At 44.4% G+C, this 22,472-nt stretch overlaps 2 protein-coding genes across 6 annotated transcripts in view; both read left to right on the top strand.

Moving 5' to 3' along the window:
* The window catches only part of RALGAPB (Ral GTPase activating protein non-catalytic subunit beta), an 87,689-nt gene extending 70,799 nt beyond the window's left edge, over nt 1–16,890 (top strand). For both annotated transcript variants that reach the window (XM_077778896.1, XM_077778895.1), the window contains exons 25-30: nt 2,580–2,702; nt 4,194–4,330; nt 8,149–8,257; nt 9,055–9,133; nt 12,194–12,342; nt 12,821–16,890. In XM_077778896.1, the coding sequence (XP_077635022.1) occupies nt 2,580–2,702; nt 4,194–4,330; nt 8,149–8,257; nt 9,055–9,133; nt 12,194–12,342; nt 12,821–13,014 (791 nt within the window). In that variant the 3' untranslated portion in view covers nt 13,015–16,890. The remainder of the gene's footprint in view (nt 1–2,579; nt 2,703–4,193; nt 4,331–8,148; nt 8,258–9,054; nt 9,134–12,193; nt 12,343–12,820) is intronic.
* A 2,788-nt stretch (nt 16,891–19,678) lies between these two features.
* Nucleotides 19,679–22,472, top strand: part of ADIG (adipogenin) — a 30,661-nt gene continuing 27,867 nt past the window's right edge. For 2 of the 4 annotated variants that reach the window (XM_077778868.1, XM_077778870.1), the window contains exon 1: nt 19,679–20,097. In XM_077778868.1, coding sequence (XP_077634994.1) covers nt 19,971–20,097 — 127 coding nt within the window. In that variant the 5' untranslated portion in view covers nt 19,679–19,970. The remainder of the gene's footprint in view (nt 20,098–22,472) is intronic. The other 2 variants (XM_077778871.1, XM_077778867.1) reach the window with 2 other exon arrangements.

Here is a 22,472-nt window from a genome sequence, read left to right as displayed (position 1 = left end):
TCACTGAAGGGACGCCTGGGTGGCTTAGTCGGTTGAGCGTCCGACTTTCGCTTAGGTCATGATCTCGCGGTTCGTGGGTTTGAGCCCCGCGTCGGGCTCTGTGCTGACTGCCAGCTCGGAGCCTGGAGCCTGTTTCAGTCTGTGACTCCCTCTCTCTCTGACCCTCCCCTGCTCATGCTGTCTCTCTCTCTCTCTCCTAGAAATAAATAAAAATATTAAAAAAAAAAAAAAAGAGGTCACTGAACAGTAGTTTGTATATTCTTTCAGACATCTTCTGTATATATGGGAAAAAATTATAGGGTTAGTTAACATGAAAATAATGACTTAGATATCACAGGCTAATAAGTTCTTTATAATGTGAGTAAACACAATCTGTAACAGTATAAGTGAGATTATCTATAGCAATACAATTTGCTAACAAGTGTATTTTGTCTAATAAATAGTTTTATATTAACAAGTGTGTTTTATGGACTTTATGGCTATCATTAAAAGTTACATTCTTGGGATATTATATAAAAATCTTTGTAGGAAACAGCTTGACTGTCTCCGAGAGATTCATGCCAATATCTATAAATCCTCCTGAGAAAGTATAATCAGGAGAATAAGTACCAGAGCTGGTATAAATTTAAACTTAAGACCTTTGTCCCTCCTGGCTAATTCTCTTTTTTCTGAGAGCTCCTGAAGTAACTGCAAAGTTTGTATTATCTCTTTGAAGTGGGTGATAACCTGTGTTCAGTGTTTTGAATTATCAGAGGTTTTTTTTGTCAACAAGATTGTACTCTCTCAGGGTTTCCCTTTAAATACCACCGTGACTTGTGACCTGTCATTTTTTTTTCTAATTTCAGTCAAGGTTGAATCGAGATATTTGGGGATATATGCTACTTCTAGTTTCCACATATTCTTTTTTTTTTTTTTTTTTAATGTTTATTCATTTTTGAGAGGGAAAAACAGAACGTGAGTGGGGGAGGGTCAGAGAGAAGGAGACAGAGTCAAAATCAGGCTCCAGGCTCTGAGCTGTCATCACAGAACCTGACTGAGGGCTCGAACTCAAAAACTGAGATCACTACCTGAGCCAAAGTCGGACGCTTAACAGACTGAGCCACTCAGGTGCCCCTTCACATATTCTTTCATATATGCTTGACTGTATTTATAGACTAAATTCCCATAAGTAGAATTGATAAAGGATATGTACATTTTTCAATTTGATAAATGTATCACTGGGTGCTTATGGTTGCAGTAACAGAAAACCTCAACCAAACTGGCTTAGATCTTAAGGGTCATTTATTGTCCCACGTAAATGAAAATTACAGGAATTAGTGTATATTTTTGCTGTCATTTGGTCAGCACCCTTGGTCTCATTCTCTGCAGTTTTCCTTTAGCTCTGCTGTCCGGAAGTTGGCCTTGTCCCTAGCCTGGCTTCTCTCACAGAGGCAAAAGGCAGTTCCAGGCTTTACAGTCACACACAAACACTAGCCCAAAGAGGAGAGATTAGCTGGGCCTCAGACCCTCTCTCCTCCCAGGTCCTGAGGTGCACAGTGATTTGGCCACTCTGAACAGGATGCTGTGGCAAGAGAGGTGTAATGACCCTGGTAGAGAGATACGAGGCCGTGCTGGTATGAAGGGTTAGTCCCACTCACAGTTCACATTTGCTACAAAGGAGGGAAGGGTGGAATAGGTGTTGGGGCAGTAACCAAAATGTCTGCTCCAGCAGATGCAAAGTGCCTTCTCAGCGTCTAAGCCGGGAGTTGGCAAATTATAGTGCAAGCCTGGTTTTATAAATAAAGTTTTATTGGAACTCAGACACACTTGTTTATGTATTGTTTATGACTTTCATACTTGAGTAGTTTGGGCAGAGACCATACGCCCTACAAAGCCTTATTTACTGTCTGATCCTTTACATAAGAAGTTGGCTAACCTCTGGTCTAAACTTCCTATTTACCATATCCTCACCAACATTAGGTATCTCCCAATCTGTTAGGTGAGAAATTTTCTGTTTTTAATTATGATTGAGTTTTAGCTTTTTTTTCAAATTCTGTTTCTTTCCTGAGGATGACTTGTTCATTTCCTCTTCCCAGTTTTTTGTCAGGTTGTTGGTCTTTTATGTATTACTGGTAGGACATTGTGTTCATTTTTAAAAAATGTTTATTTATTTTGGGAGGGGCAGAGAGAGAGAGAGAGAGAGAGAGAGAGAGAGAGAATCCCAAGCAGGCTGTATGCTATCAGAGCAGAGCCCAACATGAGGCTTGATCCCATGAGCTATGAGATCATGACCTGAGCCAAAATCAGGAATTCGACACTTAGCGGCACCTGGGTGGCTCAATTGGTTAAGCATCTGACTTCGGTTCAGGTCATGATTTCATGGCTCATGAGTTTCAGCCCCAAATTGGGCTCAGTGCTGACAGCTCAAGAGCCTGGAGCCTGCTTCAGATTCTCTGTCTCCCTCTCTCTCTGCCCCTCTTCCACTCACACGCTGTTTCTCTCTCTCCAAATAAATAAATGTAAAAATAAAATTTCATGAAGCAAGATAAACTGATTTTCCCCACTTTTTGGAGCAGTAATGTAATGTTTCTCTTTCCTAGATGAAGTGATTTCCTCTGAAGACGTTGGAGCTAGCATTTTCAATGGACAGAAGAAGGTGCTGTATTATGCCGATGCCCTTACGGAAATAGCTTTTGTAGTTCCTTCTCCTGTGGAGTCCTTAAGTAAGAACATTTTTTGTTTGTGCTGTTTTAAAATCTATTTTTGTATTCACTGGTTCGTGCAGTATTTTTGCATTGGGAGAGATTCTGAAGTCATCTAAAACATTGTTCAGCTTCTAAGTCATGATAGCTTTTAGATTATGCAGAGATATAAGATGTTAGCTCCTCTTAACTTTCTTAAGGATACTGGTTAATGACAGACTGACCTCATAATAATCTTAAAGTAGTGAAGAAGACCAACTTCAACCCATTTTTTTGGTCTTTCTTTAATCAATACATAGAAGCCTTGTTTTCCAGTTTATTCATTTCTTTCTCTAATTATGAATGAGCCCCCACCTACTCGCTTATTTCCATGTGGCAGCCTCATATGGAATGCCAGAGAATCCTACAATTGGAGGGCTCTTGTGATAGCATTTGGCTGATCTGACACCAGACAGGAGAAACTCCACAGCCCAGAAAAGGTGGCGATTAAACCTGTTCTTCTTAAGGGTTAGGAGTGATTATTACTTCTCAGTCTGAACCCATAGTCTTATCTTGCCTAGGACCTTTGTTTCTTGTAAATTAGGCCACTTCTTTGTGCCTGACCAGGCAATAGGTGGGAAGCTTCACCTGCTTCATTGAGACCATCTATAGGATGGGCTGCTACACATCACACTTTCCTGGTCTCATCTCCAGGCTAATAACTTTGCTTGTGCTCTGCTCTGGCAGCCTCCTGACCTTTGTACTTGGATCCTTGATTTCCCCCTAGCCCCCCATCTTATATTCTGGGGCCAGTTGTGTCCCTGGCAAGAGGGCCTTCCATGGTCTAGGTCAGTATCCTAGCAGTGTTTGCCTTCGTGTCAAGGCTCATATCTACCACCCTGATTTCAGATGCCAGGCCCCGTCTGTCCTGTGTGGGTTGAGCCCTCCCTGGTGGTGTCTGTTAGTACCAATGCAGCTTGACCCTCGTCTGTGCACTTTAGTTGCCTCATTTGGGTCTTCACTTGTGTCGTGAAACATCCCATGTGCCACCTGTGCCCCTGCTCCAACTCAGCCTCCTTTTGTTTCTGGAGACTTGTCTTTGTGTTTGCTTTTTATAACTCTCTGTGTGCTTGACTCCAACCAGACCACTTCTTCACCACAGACTAGGTCCTCTGTAACTTTGGAATGCCCCAGTGCTGCTTGGTATCACGCTCCAGATAATTCAGAGAATAACAGATGGCTTATACTAGTCTTACCTCAGCTATCCTGTGCATGCAAACTATGGCACACAGACCAGAATCAGAACGCTAAGTACAGTTTTTACATTTTTAATGTGTTCTAAATAAAATACAAAGAAAAATATGCAATAGAGAACTGCATAGCCAGCACTATGACCCTTTACAGAAGTTTACCAACCCTTTGTCTAGAGGCAGTGACTTCTCTTAAGTGACTTAAGTTAGACTATTAGTGTAATTAGTTTAAACACTTCTCCAAAGAAGTAGATATAATTGATTTTTTTTTTAAACCCCATAGCCGATTCATTGGAAAGTAACATCTCAGACCAAGATAGTGATTCAAATATGGATCTTATGCCTGGGATCCTAAAACAGCCATCCCTGACACTTGAGCTTTTCCCTAATCACACCGACAATCTTAATTCCTCACAGCGGGTAAGTCATTTTGTTTAGAGCTCTAAAAATTTGTCATGAAATGGGGGTAATTATAGATTCGTGCCTGAAAACCTGTTAACCGTAACCCAGAGAGCAATTATAGCAGTACTGATTCATTAGTATCTTAATTTTTTAAAATCAAATTCTCATGATTTTCTTTTTTTCAGCCTGCAACAAATAGGTCATTGTAAGACAGCCTCTGTTTTCTGTGATTTGTCCATTCTGGTGCCATGCTTGGTTCTCTCACCAGTTCCTTCTCAGCCTACGTTTTTATTGGGTCCCTGAAATATCTATTAAAGGTACAATAGTGACTGTACATTCCACGGCGTTAATCATCCAGCATTCTGCTTAAACAGGTCTGCTGTGTACAAATGGTAGCATTTTGGAGATTAGCCCTGTGTAGGAATGGATACACTGAGTGAGGGACCTAGCCACCGCAAGAAGGGAGCATTTTACTTTTATACTTTCTTTCTTAGCGTATCAGGAGATGTCATGTCTTTATTTTTGTTTTCTCCTCATGTTCCCTCTTCATCCTTACTAGAAAGTGGACAAGTAAAGGATAGCAAGAGTATTGGGTCATTTCACAAATGTAGGAAGATTGGTTTGTAACAAATAATAAGAAAGCCAAAAGAAGTGTAAACTTGATTGAGCCACTCTTTGATTTTACAGGATTTTAATTTGGCTCATTTCTAGTCAAAGTAGTATTTAACCTAAATACAGTTGACTCTTGAACAACACAGGTTTAAATTGCATGGGTCCACTTAGGTGTGGATTTTTTCCCCAGTAAATACAGTGTAGTACTGTAAATGCACTTTCTCTTCATTATGATTATGATTATTTTATTTTATTTAAGAGAACGCATGAGCTGGAGAGAGGGAAAGAGAGATATTCTTAAGCAGGCTTCATGCTTAGTGCAGAGTCCAATACAGGGCTTGATCCCATGACCCTGGGATCATATCCTGAGGTGAAATCAAGAGTTCAATTGACTGAGCCACCCAGGTGCCTCTTCCTTATGATTTTCTTAATAACATTTTATTTTCTTTAGCTTTACAGTGCATAGTACATCTAAAATATAAACTATGTGTTAATTGACTATTTGTATTATTGGCAAGATTTCTGGTCAGCAGGAGGCTATTAATAGTTAAATTTTTGGAGAATCAAAAGTTACACTTGGATTTTTAACTGCAAGGGGGATAAGCACCCCAACCCTTGCGTAGTTCAAGGGTCAACTATATATAGAGAGAGAATACAAGAGAAGTATTCACCTTTAAAATTGATTTAGGAAAAATAGTTAAGTTGTGTAAGACTCTGAAGCAGACTGATTTTGAAAATCAGGAGTTGCTGTATTTAAAAGGTTTCATAGAATACTTTGTAGTTGAACATGTCTGTGTCAGGTGATAATGTAGAATTTTAGCCAGCTCTAATATTCAGGCAGTCCTTGAACTTATTTTCTGAATGTTAGCGTAGTTATCCCTTAAAATCCAAAATCTGTAAAGCACCATGTTTTTATTATACTTTGCAGACTACCACTAACCTTAAAAATAGAACTCATTTTACCATGGGGTGCCTGGGTGGCTCAGTCGGTTGAGTATCCAACTCTTAATTTCGGCTTAGATCATGATCCCAGATCATGGGGATTGAGCCCCATGTTGGGCTCCATGCTGAACATGGAGACTGCTTACAATCCTCTCTCTCCCTCTGCCCCTCTCCCCCACTTGTGCCCCCTCTCTCTCTAAAATAAAAGAAAAAAAACCAGAACTTATTTTACCAGCAAAAATGGGTTTACTCAAGAATAGCAGAGAATCGCAATTCAGGATGCAGCCTATGGTAAAACTATAGACAAGTCCAGCAAACAAAGGAGAAGATCATCATTTTATGGAGATGGAGGATATTGGGAGGGGTCATTTTGAGTGAAAGTCCATTGGAGAAAAGCAAGAGTTTGGGATGAGAATGACCAAGGTTTTTCATTGGCTAAGTTGCAGGAGTAGTCAGTTTCTTGGCAGAAGATTCCATGTAAGTCTTTTCCTGGTGGGGCCTATAATTGATGATTCTTTCCTGTTGATGATTCTTCTGTTGGAGATCTGTAATTGACAGTTCTGACTATACTTGCTTTTGGGTGGTACAGCTCCCTTTTCTAGCCTCCCTACTCCACTTGAGTGAGGTTTCCCTTAATTTTCACACTGCTAACTAAAAAAAGAAAAATTATGCTATCTCAATAGACGCAGAAAAAGCAGTTGCCATAAAATTCAACATTCATTCATGAGAAAAACTTTCAGCAAACTGTAAACAGAAGAGACTTCTCTCAACCTGAGACAGAGCTCTACTGGAAGGAAGCCTGTAGCCAACCTTATACTGTACACTGTTCTGTGACTGCTCTCCCCCAAAATGGAAGACAAAGCAAGGGTGTCTGCTCTCGCCACTTCTGTTTAACATGGAGTCCTATGCAGGGAGATATGACAAGAAAAAGAAATAAAATGCAAAGGATTGGAAAGGGGAAATAATACTGTAGGTATTTGCAGATGACATGATCATATATAGAAAAACCCTGAGAAATCTTTTTTTAAAACTCTAGATCTACTGAGTGAGTTTATTAAGGTTATAGAAAAAGAGGTCACTGTGTAAGGCAGATGACCCCCAGGGCCTCCTGCCCCGTATGAGGTCCTCCCTTTGTGGGGGTAGAACCTGTGAATATGAGAGGATAGCCTATGATTATGTTATTACATCATATAGGAAAAAGGAACTTTGTAGATACAGTTGTTACAGTTGCACTGAGCTGATCAAAAGGGAGATTATCCAGGTAGGCCTGACCTAATCACAGGAGCCCTTTAAATCTAGGGCTGGAAGTCAGAGATTCAAAGTTGGTGAGGAGCCATGCTAAGAAAATAGTCTCTGGGTGGGACAGGTGTCTGCCACCTGTTTGGGGACGATCTCTTAGCCACAGTCATTTTCTGTGAATGCCAGGACAGAAATAAAAATGGAAACAAGAAGCTAGGGGGAATTTCCATGGTCTCTGTTCATCTGCTAAAGACAGGTATATTTCTGTGCTAACAAAGCAGTTTTATTTTTAAAATTCAACTTAAATATATGATTCTCCCTTCTGTACACATAGCTTTGTTTGTGGCTTTAGCATAAACTCACCTCCACTGCATGCCCTCAGGGGTGGGACTCAGAGTGCCCGTTTGCTGACAGGGAACCACATAGTCCCGCCAGCCTTTCAGAGAAACTTAAAGCCAATTTGGTGGGCAGGGAAGCCAGAAGCAAGCTGTGCGCAATAGCAAAGACATAAGTTACCCCCTTTTTTTTTCTTTCTCTGCTGACAGGAAAAAGGCCTTTTTTGGCCTAGACTGCAGTAGGAAAGTTCTGGCCTTTCCAGAACTAGAAATGAGAACTAGAAGTAACTTGCTGGTGGGCATTTTAGAGATCAGGATCCCCAGGCACACCGGTGATGTCATTGTGATGAGGAAGGCGTTCTGCTCGCCGACTGTAGAGATGGACTCCGGTCCTGTGAAGCCCTCATTAAGACTCTGCCCACAAATTCTACTTGTGTTGTTGTAAATTATAATTGCTCAGTATTCCTTAACATTTTTCCTTTGAGAATTTAAGACCTTCATTTCTTTGTTCTAGGTTGAGACTTGATAAACAGAGGAGCCAAAGAAGAGCATTTTTGCAAATATATTTCACTTTTTTCCCGAAGTGATTTCTCATGACCTGATATTTACATCACTGGGTAGCTTGATGAATATGTGGTTGGATAGTTTTATTAAGCCACTTTTTTTTTTCCCCTTCCCTTTCTCCTTTTCTGCTTCTCTCTACCTCAGCTTAGTCCCAGTTCCAGAATGAAGAAGTTGCCTCAGGGTCGCCCAGTGCCTCCCCTTGGACCTGAGACCAGAGTTTCTGTAGTCTGGGTGGAGCGCTATGATGATATAGGTACTGTGTAAGGGCATTGTCCATAAGCAAAATTACTGTAGAATGACAGTGACTTGCTGAATGTCTGTAGGAAGAGGCAGCACAGGTGTGGCCGTGCTGGGGCCCAAGTTCAGCAAGCCTGGGTTGGCATCCCGGCTCCACCCCTCACTCAATTTCTTTAAGCCTTAGATTACCCATCTGTTACATGGAGACATTCATGGCATTTACTTCCTGATTATGACGATTTGGTGAAACTAGTGGGTATAAAATTTTTAGCTATTCTTGATGTCACAGTTAATGGCCTATTGCCAGTTGGTCCCACTGCCTATGGCTCCCAGCCATCCCAGGACCTCTGGAAAGAGGAAGGAGGATCACTTCCCCCACCTCTGCATGAACCCTACTATCTGGTTCTGGTGTAAAGATTAATTTGTCCTCAGGAATTCTGCTGTGGATAAGTTCCTCGTGATTTTTGTATACGCAACATCAGAGCATTAGAAATGTATACTTAGCCAAGAATGTCATCTAGCTCAGGGCTCATGGGAAAGTGTGATAGTTGCTTTTCAACCAAACCCTCAAAGACCACAGGTCATGTTCTATAAAAATTCCTCTTTAGAAGAACTTAGCTAAAATGTCTTGGGTGTCTTGGGGGAGGCTTTTTTGCTTTTTTCTTTTTTGGTAAGGAATAGTTAGGATTACGTATTTTAGGACAGCACAATCCTGTGCACACCTGTATAAAGAGATTAAGAAATTAGATTTCATTCTATTTATTTTAGAAACATGAGGGAGATAGTAATTGTAATGCTGTTACTTTCTTCCAGAAAACTTTCCCCTTTCAGACCTGCTGACGGAGATCAGTACTGGTGTGGAAACTACTGCAAATAGTAGCACTTCTCTGAGGTACAGTCTTCATTTGCCTGAGGTTCATCAGCATGTCTTTAAGCACAGAGAAATCTATTTGTTACAGTGCCTTGACTACGATTTCATAAAGAAGACATAAGAAGCAAAAGGGATGAAGGCAATAAAAAATAAACATAATTAGGGGGGAAAATCAAAGAAGTTGGTGGATACATGCACAAGGTGATAAATTAGCAAGTATTTTAAAACGGCATAATTCATTGCTAGTTTACGTTAATCTGCAGCAAAGAGGAAAATGAACAGCTGGAAGCAGCTAAGTATTAATGAGGCCCATAACAACAGACTAGCAGTGTTAGACAGAAGTAAAATTGGGTAAATTGGTTGTTTCAACCAATAGTTGTAAACATCCTAATTAAATGAACTGCTTAATGGAAAAATATTTCTAAGTAAAATGTAATACTAACTATTATAGTGGTAAGATTTCTATTTTAGTTGCTTATGCACAAAAAGGATAAAAAGAACGTGAGAGGATTCTAAGATTAGTAACAGTGTATTTGTATAAGCTTTATAGTTTCAAGACTTTTTGCTTGCTTGCATTTGGTTTGAACAAATACTTTAAAACACCCCCAAGAGGTACACTTATCATCTTTGTTGTACAAATGGAATAAAATAGGTTCATAGAGGTTATTCCTCAGTATCACACATCCAGTTAATGAAGGAGAAAGTGATCTGAACCCAGACCTCTGACCCCAAATGCTAACCTTATATGGTATGTCAGAGAGCTACCCTTGATATCAAGCTACGTGGTCTGTTTATATTACATGTATGATGAATTTATTCTAACATCATTAGATTATTGTTACAGAATTGAAGTGAGTGAAGGTGATTTATTTTCACATCATATTTTTAAATTTCCAGAAGAGGACATGTCATTCTTAAAACTTGTGTTTTTTTAGTTAAAGTATTTTGAAGGAAATTATAGATATTCTGACACTCTAAATATATCAGTCTACATTTCTTATAAGTAAGAACACTTTTCAAATAAAAGATAATATCACAATACTAAAATTAGTAATAGTTCCTTAATTTTATCTAATAACCATCTCATATTGAAATTTCTCCGTTTCCTCTAAAATATCCTTTATAGCTGTTTTGTTCAATCCACTCTAGGACGTTGTGTCTGATGTTAATACGCCTTCAGTCTCTTTTACTCCAGGACAGCCCTCTTTTCCTCCATGATGCTGACTTGCTGAAGAGACTAGAGTAGTTCATTAGGTGGACTTTTCTAGAATTAGTTTGGAAGAGAACTTTTTTTTTTTTTTTTTAATGTCTAGGAGAGAGAGAGATAGCGTGAGCAGGGGAGGGTCAGAGAGAGAGGGAGTCACAGACTGAAACAGGCTCCAGGCTCCGAGATGGCAGTCAGCACAGAGCCCGACGCGGGGCTCGAACCCACGAACCGTGAGATCATGACCTAAGCAAAAGTCGGACGCTTAACTAACTAAGCCACCCAGGGCCCCAGGAAGAGAACTTTTAAGTGTCTTGTATAGGTGGTGCTGTTACTGTTTCAGTTTTTTTTTTAATGTTTACTTTTGAAAGAAGGTGAGCAGGAGAAGGGCAGAGAGAGGGAGAGAGATCTGAAACATTCTCTGTGCTGACAGCAGCAAGCCAGATGGAGGACTCGAACTCACAAACCAAGAGATCCTGAGGCAAAGTCGGATGCTTAACTGACTGAGCCACCCAGGCGCCCCTGTTTCAATCTTTTTAGGTCAAAAGTTCTAATATGACTAGACTGTAAAAATCGTATTTTGTTGGTAGACTAACAAAATCAACAGTGTGTCTTGCTGACAGAATTACTTACAGGATTGACTTTTATATAACATATTGAAAAGTGACTCAATGTTGCTTTGGCCAGAATCACTTTATCTACTTAGAAAGAAAGCTCATTGTATTGAAAACAAAAAACAGAAAGGCCAGCATGTAACAAGTATCACAGAGTAATAACATGGATACCTCTAGATGCAATAACATAACCCCAAGTGTGATGTGTATCTCTGTCTTCTAAAGGTGAAACTGTGACATTAACACCTGTTACCTACTCTGAGGCTTTGGCCCTGCCAAGATACAGCCTTTTATCACCTTTGCTAAGGAGGACACAGCTGGCCCAGCCTCCTCCCCTCACCCCTGAAAAAAAGATCGGAGATCCCCGTAGTGGGCCTGAACTAGATCCCCACTTCTGCTCTGAGATTCCAGCATTGACTGGAGAAGTTCTGGGCACTTTAGCCACCCCTGGATTATTCACTACAAGAAGGAGGAACTAAGTGAAAGTCCCATAGCTGGTTGCTAGATTCCTACCTCCTCACCAGAGACTTTTCTGCCTCTCCTTCCACCCTGTGTCTCTAGTGGTTTTAAAACACATTTTTTAGCCCTCTTTTTTGTCAGTTTGTAAAGCCCACCCCAGTAATGGGCATTTAGGGCTACGTGTTAGTAGGGGGTAGCAACATGGGCTCCCAGAAGGAGGATCTGAGCAGACTGACATGTTGGCTGTTCTCAGACTGCATCAAACCTGGCAGTGAAGCGCCTGGGTTAAGCTTCTCTTGACTTCAACTCAAGTCAAGATCTCATGATTCATGAAATCAAGCCCCCGCATCAGGCTGTGCACTATGTGCTCAGAGACTGCTTGGGATTCACCCCTCTCCTACCCTCCCCAATCATGTGCATGTGCACACACTTGCTCTCTTTCTCAAAATATATAAATAAACAAAAAAATGCCTGGCTTCAGGTTTTCTTAATATTCTTTTTTTTTTTAATTTTTTAATGTTGTATTTATTTCTGAGAGAGAGAGAGACAGTGGGAGCAGGGGAGGGTCAGAGAGAGAGGGAGACACAGAATCTAAAGCAGGCTCCAGGCTCTGAGCTAGCTGTCAGCACAGAGCCCGATGCAGGGCTCAAACCCACGAACTGTGAGATCATGACCTGAGCTGAAGTTGGACGCTTAACCTACTGAGCCACCCAGGCGCCCCTCCTTAATATTCTTATATTACACATGTGGGACTTCAGCTTTTATATGTCTGGGGTAAAAGAAGTTTTCTTTCCCTTTCTTAAGATCTACAACTCTTGAAAAAGAAGTTCCTGTCATCTTTATCCACCCTTTAAACACTGGATTATTCCGAATAAAAATTCAAGGAGCCACTGGAAAATTTAACATGGTCATCCCTCTTGTGGATGGGATGATTGTCAGCAGGCGAGCACTTGGTAAGGTCTTCATATATGGCTGAAGAGTTAAGGTTTCTCTCTTTTATTTATTTATTTAAACATTTTTTATGAACTGAGAAGAAGTAGAAATAAGGAAATGGTGATATTACGTAATCGATCCCTTATGTAGAAAATATTATGGTTCTTGTAAATAGGAAGCATGTTTTGTCCTAACTGCGCTTGATCTGTTTAAGTACAAGCAGAACAATAATTCGTAAACTTTCAGTACTGGAAAATGCAGGTAGCTGTTTTATAATCCAGGGCAGGAAATGGGTTGTCAGACCAGATGTTTGCTTCTGTTTTCCCTTGTCACTATGTAGCTCTGCTAGCAGTTTTGTCTCTCCAGGGATGGGGAGTTTCACAAATGAAATGAAATAGGTTTGACTTTGCAGAGGGTAGTTCACTTGAATACTGATAATTCACCCAGATGAATTCATGCTGGTTATTCGTGCTGATTTCAATACTCTCTGTTTTCAAGGTTTCCTGGTGAGGCAGACTGTAATTAATATTTGTAGAAGAAAGAGGCTGGAGAGTGACTCCTACAGTCCACCACATGTCCGCCGGAAACAGAAAATCACTGACATTGTCAACAAGTACCGGAACAAGCAGTTGGAGCCAGAGTTTTATACTTCACTTTTCCAGGAGGTTGGACTCAAGAACTGCACTTCTTAGACACTCTGTCTAGGACTGTTGAACTCCAGTTTGGGGCTATGATATCAGAGCAAAACAATTTGATAGGTGATCACTGTAAAAAGAAAAACAAATCACTCCCCAAGAGCTTACTGTTTAATCACCAGAATAGAAGAAACACATTATAAACCCATTTGATAGAAGACTTCAGGCTTTCTAGTGAAATGGGCACCCAGACACAATCATATTCCTGCTGGTAATGATGATATACATTTTAGCCATAAACTTTCTTTTAAAAGTGACAATTTTAGTTAAATACAAGCCTTTTGAGGAGAAGGGCTTTATGCATCTCAGTTAAACACGTGCATTGGTAGTTTCAAATTTGCCAATTAGAAGTTGAAGATAGTTTTATACTTCACTTTTTAGGAGGTTGTGTTCAGAATTAAAATCTGTCTCAGAATCTTCCAGGACGTTTAAAGACTCAATGTTGATGATAGCATGGAGGAGAAGGAAAGAAATCTCAGCTTTCTGCCCACTCATAAGTCCTTTTGTCGTCCAGCTGTCCCAACTGACAGAAACAAGCATAAATGTTTTTTGTTTAGATAAGAAGCCTGACATTAAAATATTTCATGTTTCCTCTCCACATTTCACAACATTCTAGTCCTCATTATTGCACAGATCTGTCTGAAGGCCTCAGTTTCTGGGCAGCCTAGGAGCAGATCTAAAATGGTGGCATGGCCCTGTCCTTTAACGGGGACACAGGTGGCATTTGTGGGGTTAAGAGTTGTAAGACAGCAGTGATGCCTCCACTCTCTCCACTGTTATGTGATGTGGGGACATAATGACAGGCTAAACATTTGTGATTCTTTGGCAATTTCTTGCTTCAATTTTGAGAACTGTAAATTGGCAACAAGGGTTGAAAATTACTTGGTTTCATCCATTGTCTCTTATTTCAGGACCAAGCAGGAAACTGCAGTTTATGAAGGATTCTAATTTGGGTTTGGGAAATAGCCTCTCAACGCTACTAATTCAGATCTCTCCCAGAGAGCTGCTGGATTTCATCATAATTGACAAACATTAGTGACCACCCCCTTGGGTGGCTGCTGTTAAAAATGGCTGTTGTTGTCATATTTTCTGGACTTTTGCCAGCTGAAGGCACAACAAATCCCTGCCTGGGTTTGGGAAATACTTCTGTTACCTCGCTGCTACTTTTCTGCCAGGGATAAATGTTTTGAGGTGGCCAGACCCAGAACATCCTTCCAAGGATTCCTGTTACAGTGCTAGAGTGTACACTGCTCATTTTTCCTGTTCTTACGTGCTTTCTTCTTTATTAAGATTATTTTATGTTAAGAAAATAATTGACACTTAAGGTCCAAAGAGGAGTGATCACAGCTGTGTTGGGGTGGTTTCCCACTTGAACTCTGGTGTCAGTAGACTCTACAGGTCAGGGCTGCAGTGGCGTGTTTGGTTTGATGTTTGGGGAGTTAGTTAAATGGTGGGGGATAGTGGAGAACCTAGTTCCCTGTGATATTTCTGTTCCAAAAGTATGTATTTTGTCATCTGTGAGCAAGAAATGTGGGTATCGTAGCAGCTCTTGGTTTTAAGTTTGCTGTACCTTTTTCTTCATGTTTGTTTTAAGCTCAGGTAAAGGTTACCTCCTCCTTCTATGACTCCAGTTTCCATTCAGGGTATTATATTATTGAATAACTGATTTTCTTTTTAATCTGGGCAATAAATCAATGTTTCCAGTTGGTAGTATGGGGAGGGGGTATGCTAAAGATAAATAAACTCTACCCTAAAAATGTTTTATTAACTCAGCAGGTATAAGGTGAGGCTTAACAACTTCCATGGAAATTCCAGGTTGGCATTTCAAGGGAAAAATGGGCCCTTTTCCTAGTTGACATGAACAAAGAAGGCCTAAATTGATATGCAACTTGTAACATTCCAGAGGTTAAAAATAACTGATGTAGGTGTACTTCGTCGGTGTGATTCTTCAGATAAAACTTTTCCCTTTAGCGTAGTTTACTGTCAGAAAACCATACGGTGATGTGTGTGCTGGGGGTAGGCCTCCTGATCCTTTAGTTTGCTCTAGTTTCTGGCAACTCTATGTAATGCTAGTGGCTTTGATACGTGAATAATTGTGTCGAATGCAGTTTGTATCGTCTGGAAGATGCTGTGATCGGTCTCCCAGGGAAGGAGGGGTGTTTCAGAGCTGTGCAGCCCCCAAAGGCCTGGAACCCCCCACTGTGTACAGCACAAACAAAATAGAGGGTACATATACCTCGTGAGGTGCTAAGTGTGGAATTGTCCCTTCTGCTCAAGATAACATCAACCTGAAAAGGGAGTAAGAACCCTTGGAATCTTTCACTGGTATGGGTTTGAGTTCATGGTGACTAAGTTCACCCAACTGCCTTTGTTAAAAATCACTTTGAGTTTAATGATCAGATCTAGTCCCTAGTGTTAACTTTCAGTAGTCCACTTGATAAAGTTGCCAGCCTGTATTCATAACCTCGAAGGGAAGCCAGGACCACTTTGGTCTGTGGGTTAAACAGTGCAGTTGCTACATTGACAGGTGTATGAGGGGGCGGCTGAGTGTGCCATTTGGTGAGGACAGCATTACCCAAGGGACAGAGACAGGTAGCCCCTCATAGTCCATTTTCCCATTTGGGAGATGGGGGCTTTACTCCTCTTTTCTGGTTGGGAGCACTGGTGACAGGAAGCTTTGCCTTTTCTTGTTCAGCCAGCTCCCGCTTTTGTCCCGTGCTTCCTCCTGAGACCTCCTCCTGCCTAGCACTGGCCTTCTGCACGGGATGGCTTCGTGGGGGGCTGCCCTGCCGTGTAGGTGCACTGCTGTCCTCCATGCCCAGGTCCTCGGTTTCAGGGCAGCCCCTTCTCCTCTGGACTTCCGTAAAACGCAAAACAAACGAACAACGAAAACCTACATCTCTGGCCAGTAATGTCAGTTGTCCATGGGTTGTGTGTATGAAGCCTTTGTGAATGGCTACTTTCTACATACTCTGGGGAAGCATTTATCAGGCTCCACAGAGTGATTTTGAGAGAGACGGAGTCTTCAAGAGTATTTATTTCTGTTGGAAGGTGGAACTTTACCCAGAGTGGGAATCAGCCTTGCTCAAAGATACGTGGTAGATGTGACACTCCTGCTGGCAGTGGTTCCCCATTCAGCGTTTTAAAACCCATTCAGGTTCTATCTTCCTAAAAAGAATTGATTTCTGTGTTTACATGAAACAGTAGGTTGAATTTAGATTACCTGTTTTAAGGATTTCCACGACAGCCTCTTTTCCTGAGATGGAGAGATTGGAGGTGATCCACCCGCTAAATGTGGAATCTAACTGTGGGTTCTCGGTAGCTGAAGAAGCCATGTACTGTATAGTGTTTTTCTCAGAGTGTCAACTCACATTCTTCAGATGTTTTTCTTTTTTTAATGGTGAGGGAAAAGGTGTAATTTGGGATTCCACAGTGCCTTGCATATAGTAGGCGCCCAATAAATATTTGTTGAAGCAAACCAAGTTTCCCAAGTCCTTGCCTCTTGCAGTGACCAAGAACATCTTTCTCCTCTGAAGGGCTTGGCAGTTGTGGCTAAAAAATAAGCAGTATCATTATTTGCTTGAAATCATATATACAATTTGTATGAATTTCGGTATGTTGCCAAGACATGATCTTTTTCTTATTGTATTTTCTGTAAATATTTCTGGCACTGAACTGTAAAGTAAAGGCGAAATGTAAATATGAAGGTGTATCCGAGTCCCCTCGCCTCCTGTGTTTTCTCTTCATCAGTTAGGGAAGAAGGCCCAGAGGCTTGTTTGTATTTATGCCGATCCTTTGTCCAGAAGAAACCCATGGAATATTGAATGTAATACATTTAGTCAATTAAATTTTAAGGAGATTCTTATCTAATAATGTTTTGTGTGCTTTTGGTTACAGGCTGAAGTTTGACTCCTGCAATGGGTGTTTCTAATTTCTGTTTCCAGGGTGCGCGTGCTCTGCTTTGGCTGACTGTCATGATTTAGATCTGTGGGTTTTTACCCTGCTTTTGTAGAGTTTCACAGAATACTCAAAATTGGATTAATTCTTAAAAATAATTTTTAATTGAATCACGCTAAACACGCAGTCTTAGTTTCAGGGTATAACATGATTTGCTATTTTTTTTTTTTTTTTAATTCATTTCTAGGAGAGAGAGAGAGACAGCATGAGCAGGGGAGGGTCAGAGAGAGAGGGAGTCACAGACTGAAACAGGCTCCAGGCTCTGAGCTGGCAGTCAGCACAGAGCCCGATGTGGGGCTCGAACCCACGAACCGTGAGATCATGACCTAAGCGAAAGTCGGACGCTTAACCGACTAAGCCACCCAGGCGCCCCATGATTTGCTATTTTTATACACTATGAATCGATCACCTCGATAGGTGCGGTTACTCTCTGTCACTGAACAGAGTTACCACAGGGTTTGTGCAGTGGAAGCACTACCAACAGAAGCCCACCATCCAGGCGCTAGTGTTCACCGAGGGCCTGGCTGGCTGTGTCTTAGGAACACGGAAGTGCCGGCCCTGCTCTCTGGCTGCCGAAAATACGGGCTCTGCCAGGGCTCCAGTCAGGAAAAGGAAGAGACGCAGGGGAGGTCATCCCGCGCCACCCGCTGTCCCTGTGAGTAGGGCTGGTTATAGAGGTTCCATGCAGCGCGATGAGCACCTTCCTGCCTAGATCCGCGTGGGTGGTTATACCACTCGAGGAACCAGTGATGAGAACGGTGTGGGTGCAGGCCTCTGTCAAGAGCCTCTTCCAGCCTGGCACTGCCACAACAGGACGTTAATGTGCGACCCCTGCAACCAACTCCTGGAAGCCAGGGCCGGGAGCCGCGTCCCCTGCAGTTGTGTGTCCATGCTTGCTCTGCCCGCAGGACTCTGGCTGGTCCATGGCGGCCAAGGAAGTGTGTCCTTGGGCTGATTGCACAGTGGTCCTATTTTGGGCTCTGGCAAGAAAATGTGTATTCAAACCTTTCCCACCAGTGCCACTCAGCCCTTTCTGACCCCGGCCTCTTCAGGACCCAGTGCCAAGAGATTCCCCCACCCCATCCCCCCCAACCTCAGCCCAGACCACTCCTGGTCTTGGCCTCTGGACTCTGAGTGGCACAGCCTGCCAAGGCACTGTTTTTCTTAGACACTCATTCTAATGCCATCTGCCCAAGCTTCCTCCTCTGGGGGCTCCAGTCGTCCCAACACTGGGCTAAAACTGTTTCAAACCACTGGCTTCCAAGCTCCAGCTCTCCCCTCCACTCCCCTGCCCTGCCTTGCCACCCGTTCCCTGTTTTTCTGTGGCTGGCTCCACTTGCCCTTCTCCCTGAGCAGGTGTCTTTTAAGAGCATCCTTCTGCCCCATGTCTCCCCCAGGCCTGCCACCCACTTCTCGCGCCTGCTCTCCCAGCCTGGAACTGGGTCTGCCTGACTCTCCAGCCCATGCTCCATGAGTTGCGGGGATGCCCAAATCCGGGCTGCATCAGACTGGCTGCCCCTGAACACATCGCGTCCGGGCCTCACCTGGAGTTTGACTCAGAGCAGGGGGAGTGTAGGAATTGGCGTGTTTCCCAGGCACTGCCTGTAGTGCCTGGGCAGCTAGTCCAGGACCCTCTTGGACAGGACAGGGCTCATGCCTCCCTCCCCTCCACCAGCAACAGCCTTTCCGTTCCGCCTGTGATCTTGTCATCCGTGTCAGGTTCCCCGTCTGACCAGAGTCTCCCTTCACTGCAGGGATTTGGGGCCCGGGAGGTCCAGAGCCTCCTTCTGCCACAGGGCCTTGCACATGGAGGTGTACCAACTTCTTCATGAATGGATGAATGACAGAGGAGATGGGAAGAGAAAAGAATGGCTTTTGAGAGTCTTGTGTCCCTATCTGGGACACAAAGGAGCAAGGCCGACGCCTTAGAAGCCCCTCACTGAAAACTCGTAAGGAGAGGTACAGAAGCTTCCAGATGAAATAGTCATTTATTGAGGGCCTGTCGTGTGTTAGAAAGTTTTTAAATGGCAGTCCAGTGACGCAGGCTGGCCCAGCAGACCTGTTTTTGTTTAGCCAATGGTGTTTTAAGTGTTTGATGCAACAATTCTAAATTGGGAGAATTCACTGAAGAATGAGGATTTGGGGGCTTCTCTTGGAAAAGGAGATGTGGTGATACTTTTTTTTTTTAATATTTTTATTTATTTCTAGGAGAGAGAGAGAGACAGCGTGAGCAGGNGAGCAGGGGAGGGTCAGAGAGAGAGGGAGTAGGCTCCAGGCTCTGAGCTGGCAGTCAGCACAGAGCCCGATGCGGGGCTCGAACCCACGAACCGCGAGATCATGACCTAAGCGAAAGTCGGACGCTTAACCGACTAAGCCACCCAGGCGCCCCGGAGATGTGGTGATACTTGACCTGCCTTTCCCACCCAGCACTCGCTGCCTGAAGCGGTGACAGCCGCCTGCTTTAGATGCACCGCGCTCCACCCAGGCTGCCACAGCCCCTGTCCCTGCCACCAGGTGCTGATGTAGGCACCTGTCGCCAGAGTGACAGGACCCGGGATCCAGCTGACTCCTGAGGGAATCTGTGACCTCAGAATACATGCATGCCCCCCGAGGGCGATGCTCCTCCTGTCATTTATTCCTGCTCTTAGCAGCTCGGTGAGGTAAGAATTATTTCCATCTTACAAGAGGACCTGAGGAGGTGTTCATGAACCCCTAGCGTCTTAGCAGGGATTCAAACCCGCGCCGGCCTGCCTGGAAGCCTGGGCTTTTGTTCTCAGCCAAACTGTCTCCACTGCCACTGATCGCCACCCCCCAGTCCCAGAGCACTAGAGCAGAACAGCTCTCCCTTTGTCCGAAGGACCCGTGACTTCCTTATTACGTCACCCGCCCAGTCACAATTGGGCTGAGTGAGAGCAGAGTGTGGCCCGGCCCACCAGGTCCCCAGGGCAGCCCTGCCTGCCCAGCACAGGCAGGCCCGGCGTAGCCACACACGCACCATGAAGTACCCGCTGGTGCCGCTGGTGGACGACCTCACATTTTCTTTCCTGGTCTTCTGGCTCTGCCTGCCCGTGGGCTTGCTGTTGGTCTTGCTGATCGTCTGGCTACGCTTCTTACTTAGCCAAGGTGAGTTGCTCGGTGGGGCCCTAATCCTGGAGCCCGGCAGGGGGTCCTGAAGCAATGGCGGAGACAGGGGTTTCCTTCATGCGCTTTAACCTTAACTGCTGGGCTGGCTGAGACAGGCAGTTGCCTGTAGCGGAAAAGGATTAATTGAGTAGTTTTCGTTTCTTAACCTAGAGGCCAAGAGTGAGTCCCCAAGTTCGGGAAGCAGTATGTGCGTGTGCACACCTGTGTCCCCTGAGGGCCACTGCTAGCACAGAAGGTCTTTGGTACGAATCAGAAAGAGGTGGCCCCTCTGGGCAGGTGAAGCAGTAAAAGGGGCCCCTCTCCTGTGACTATACCCAGGGCACAAGGCTGGGGGAAGATTTCAGCCCCTCCTGCTCCCTCAACTGGGTAGTTTTTGCGCAGTAAACCGCTTACACAATGGGATATGGCAGCCCTAGGCCTTTATCACGGGTCCAGAGACCACCCACACTGCTTTCTTCCCAGACTGTACCTCAGGGAGGATCTGGGTTCTCTGGGACGCAAGATCACGGAGGCTGGCTGGCACTGCCCCGAGCTCAGCATGCCACCATGAGGAGCAGGAGGCGGGGTGAAGCTGGCCGTGAGGGAAGTTGGGGGCCAGTGGCACGGGTGACCCTCTGCTCCTCAGGTATCCTCTGTCTCTTCCTAGGGGACGCTTGACCTCCCACCTCCTGCTCCTCAGCTCCGTGACCTTTGGCCAGCTGGGCGGGGAGGGTGCCGACATGCTGCCAGCTGTGGCCACACGGCGTTGAGACGGGTACACAGTTCACCCCCAAACGCACCCCATGCTCTCAGATGTGGGGTGCTGGTAGTGGCGTCATTATTGGGAGTTCCTGGCGAGAGTGTCCAGAAAACGTCTATTTAAAATACGTTCTCGTATTCCCAGGGTAGACTGCAGCCCGCCTGAGGGACGAAACCCAGACAGCGGGCTGGTGGCTGGTGGGTCAGAGCACTTGTCTGTGTGGCTATAAATGACGTCTCTCCAGAGTCTAGGAAATGTAGGCTCAGATTTTAACCTTGCCCCTTAATATAATTGCCAACATTTTTTCTACACTGTGCAAAAAGGCTTGTGTTAAACACTGATGTGCATAATTTCATTTAATCCTCAGAATAACCCTGCGAAGTAATTCTTATGGTACAATTGAGGAAACTGAGGCTTGGGGAGAGAAGCAGCATGCCCAGGTCACACACCTACGAAGTACCTATGAGCGCCGGTTATCTGGTGTCACATCCTGGCTCTGCCGCCTACCAGCTCTGTGACTTTGGGCAAGTCCTCTCTGAGCCTTGGGTTTCTCATCGACAGAACGGAGATAATAAGGGTCCCTTCCAGTTGGGGCTGGGGAGAGATGCGTGTCAAGGGTAGGGTATCCAGTACATGTATACCTGTGGCACATAGTAGGTGCTCATAGGCTGAGAAATAATCCAGTCAGTGTTTGCTCTTTGTCAAGGCAGGAGGACGTATAGGCATGGCTTTGGATGGCTCCTCTGGACGTGAGGAGACACCGTACCCAAGGTCTAAGGCACTAATCTCCAGCAATTCCTTGTCCCTGAAGGCCCTGCTCTAAAACCATCCACAGCCTGCCCTGTCTTCAGACTTCCCCAGACATCTCAGGTGGCCCTTGGCAATGAGGCCTTCGGTAGTGTGCAATGACCAGACTGTGAGGGGAGCAGTCTTCCCTCAGGCTCCCAGTCTTCTGGGAGCTCTTGGTGTCACTGCATCGGCTCTGTCCTCATGCCAGGGTCTGGGCCTGCCAGGAATTGAGGGAGCTGGTTCTCGGGACACCCTGGCCTGTGCTTTTCTATTCTGCTTTGGATCTTTTTATTGCAATCAGTTTGACCTGCAATCCAGTGTGAAAAGCAAGCAGGACTAGCTCTGATTGCCCCTCCCCACCCCCAGCCGGCCTGGCTCAGCAGGGCAGTGCCAGGGCCCGGAAGGCAGACGGTGTGAGCAGGGAGTGCCACATGCCTTCTCAAATAGACCTGCCTTCTCAAGTAGACAGGGGAGCATCGTGGGGAGAAGGGAACTGCCTGGCAAGATTGCCATTGAGGCAAGAAGAGTTGTGGGTGACTGAGCCCTGGAGAAGCCCTGGCCGGTGGGGACAACACTAATCCTGGACCATGACATTAAGACAGAGGATGAAGCCACATGGTACCCTTCAAGCGAGAGATGCTCTGCTGAGGACGTTTCCTTTGCGATTGGAAAGGAATTTGCAGAAGGAAGAAGAGGAGCCTCTAACAAGATGGATTTAAGGCTGAAACGTGCCTTTTGAGGGTCTTGCCCACCCTCATGGTGGTCCTTCAAAGCTACCTTTGAATTCCCTAACCGCAAACAAGCGCACCTGATGGAACTGCGGGCG

Source organism: Crocuta crocuta, unplaced genomic scaffold (genome assembly GCF_008692635.1).
Source record: "Crocuta crocuta isolate KB4526 unplaced genomic scaffold, BGI_CrCroc_1.0 scaffold248, whole genome shotgun sequence".
Classification (NCBI taxonomy): domain Eukaryota; kingdom Metazoa; phylum Chordata; class Mammalia; order Carnivora; family Hyaenidae; genus Crocuta; species Crocuta crocuta.
The sequence above is the reverse complement of the archived record's forward strand: the minus strand, read 5'-3'. Positions and strand labels throughout refer to the sequence as shown.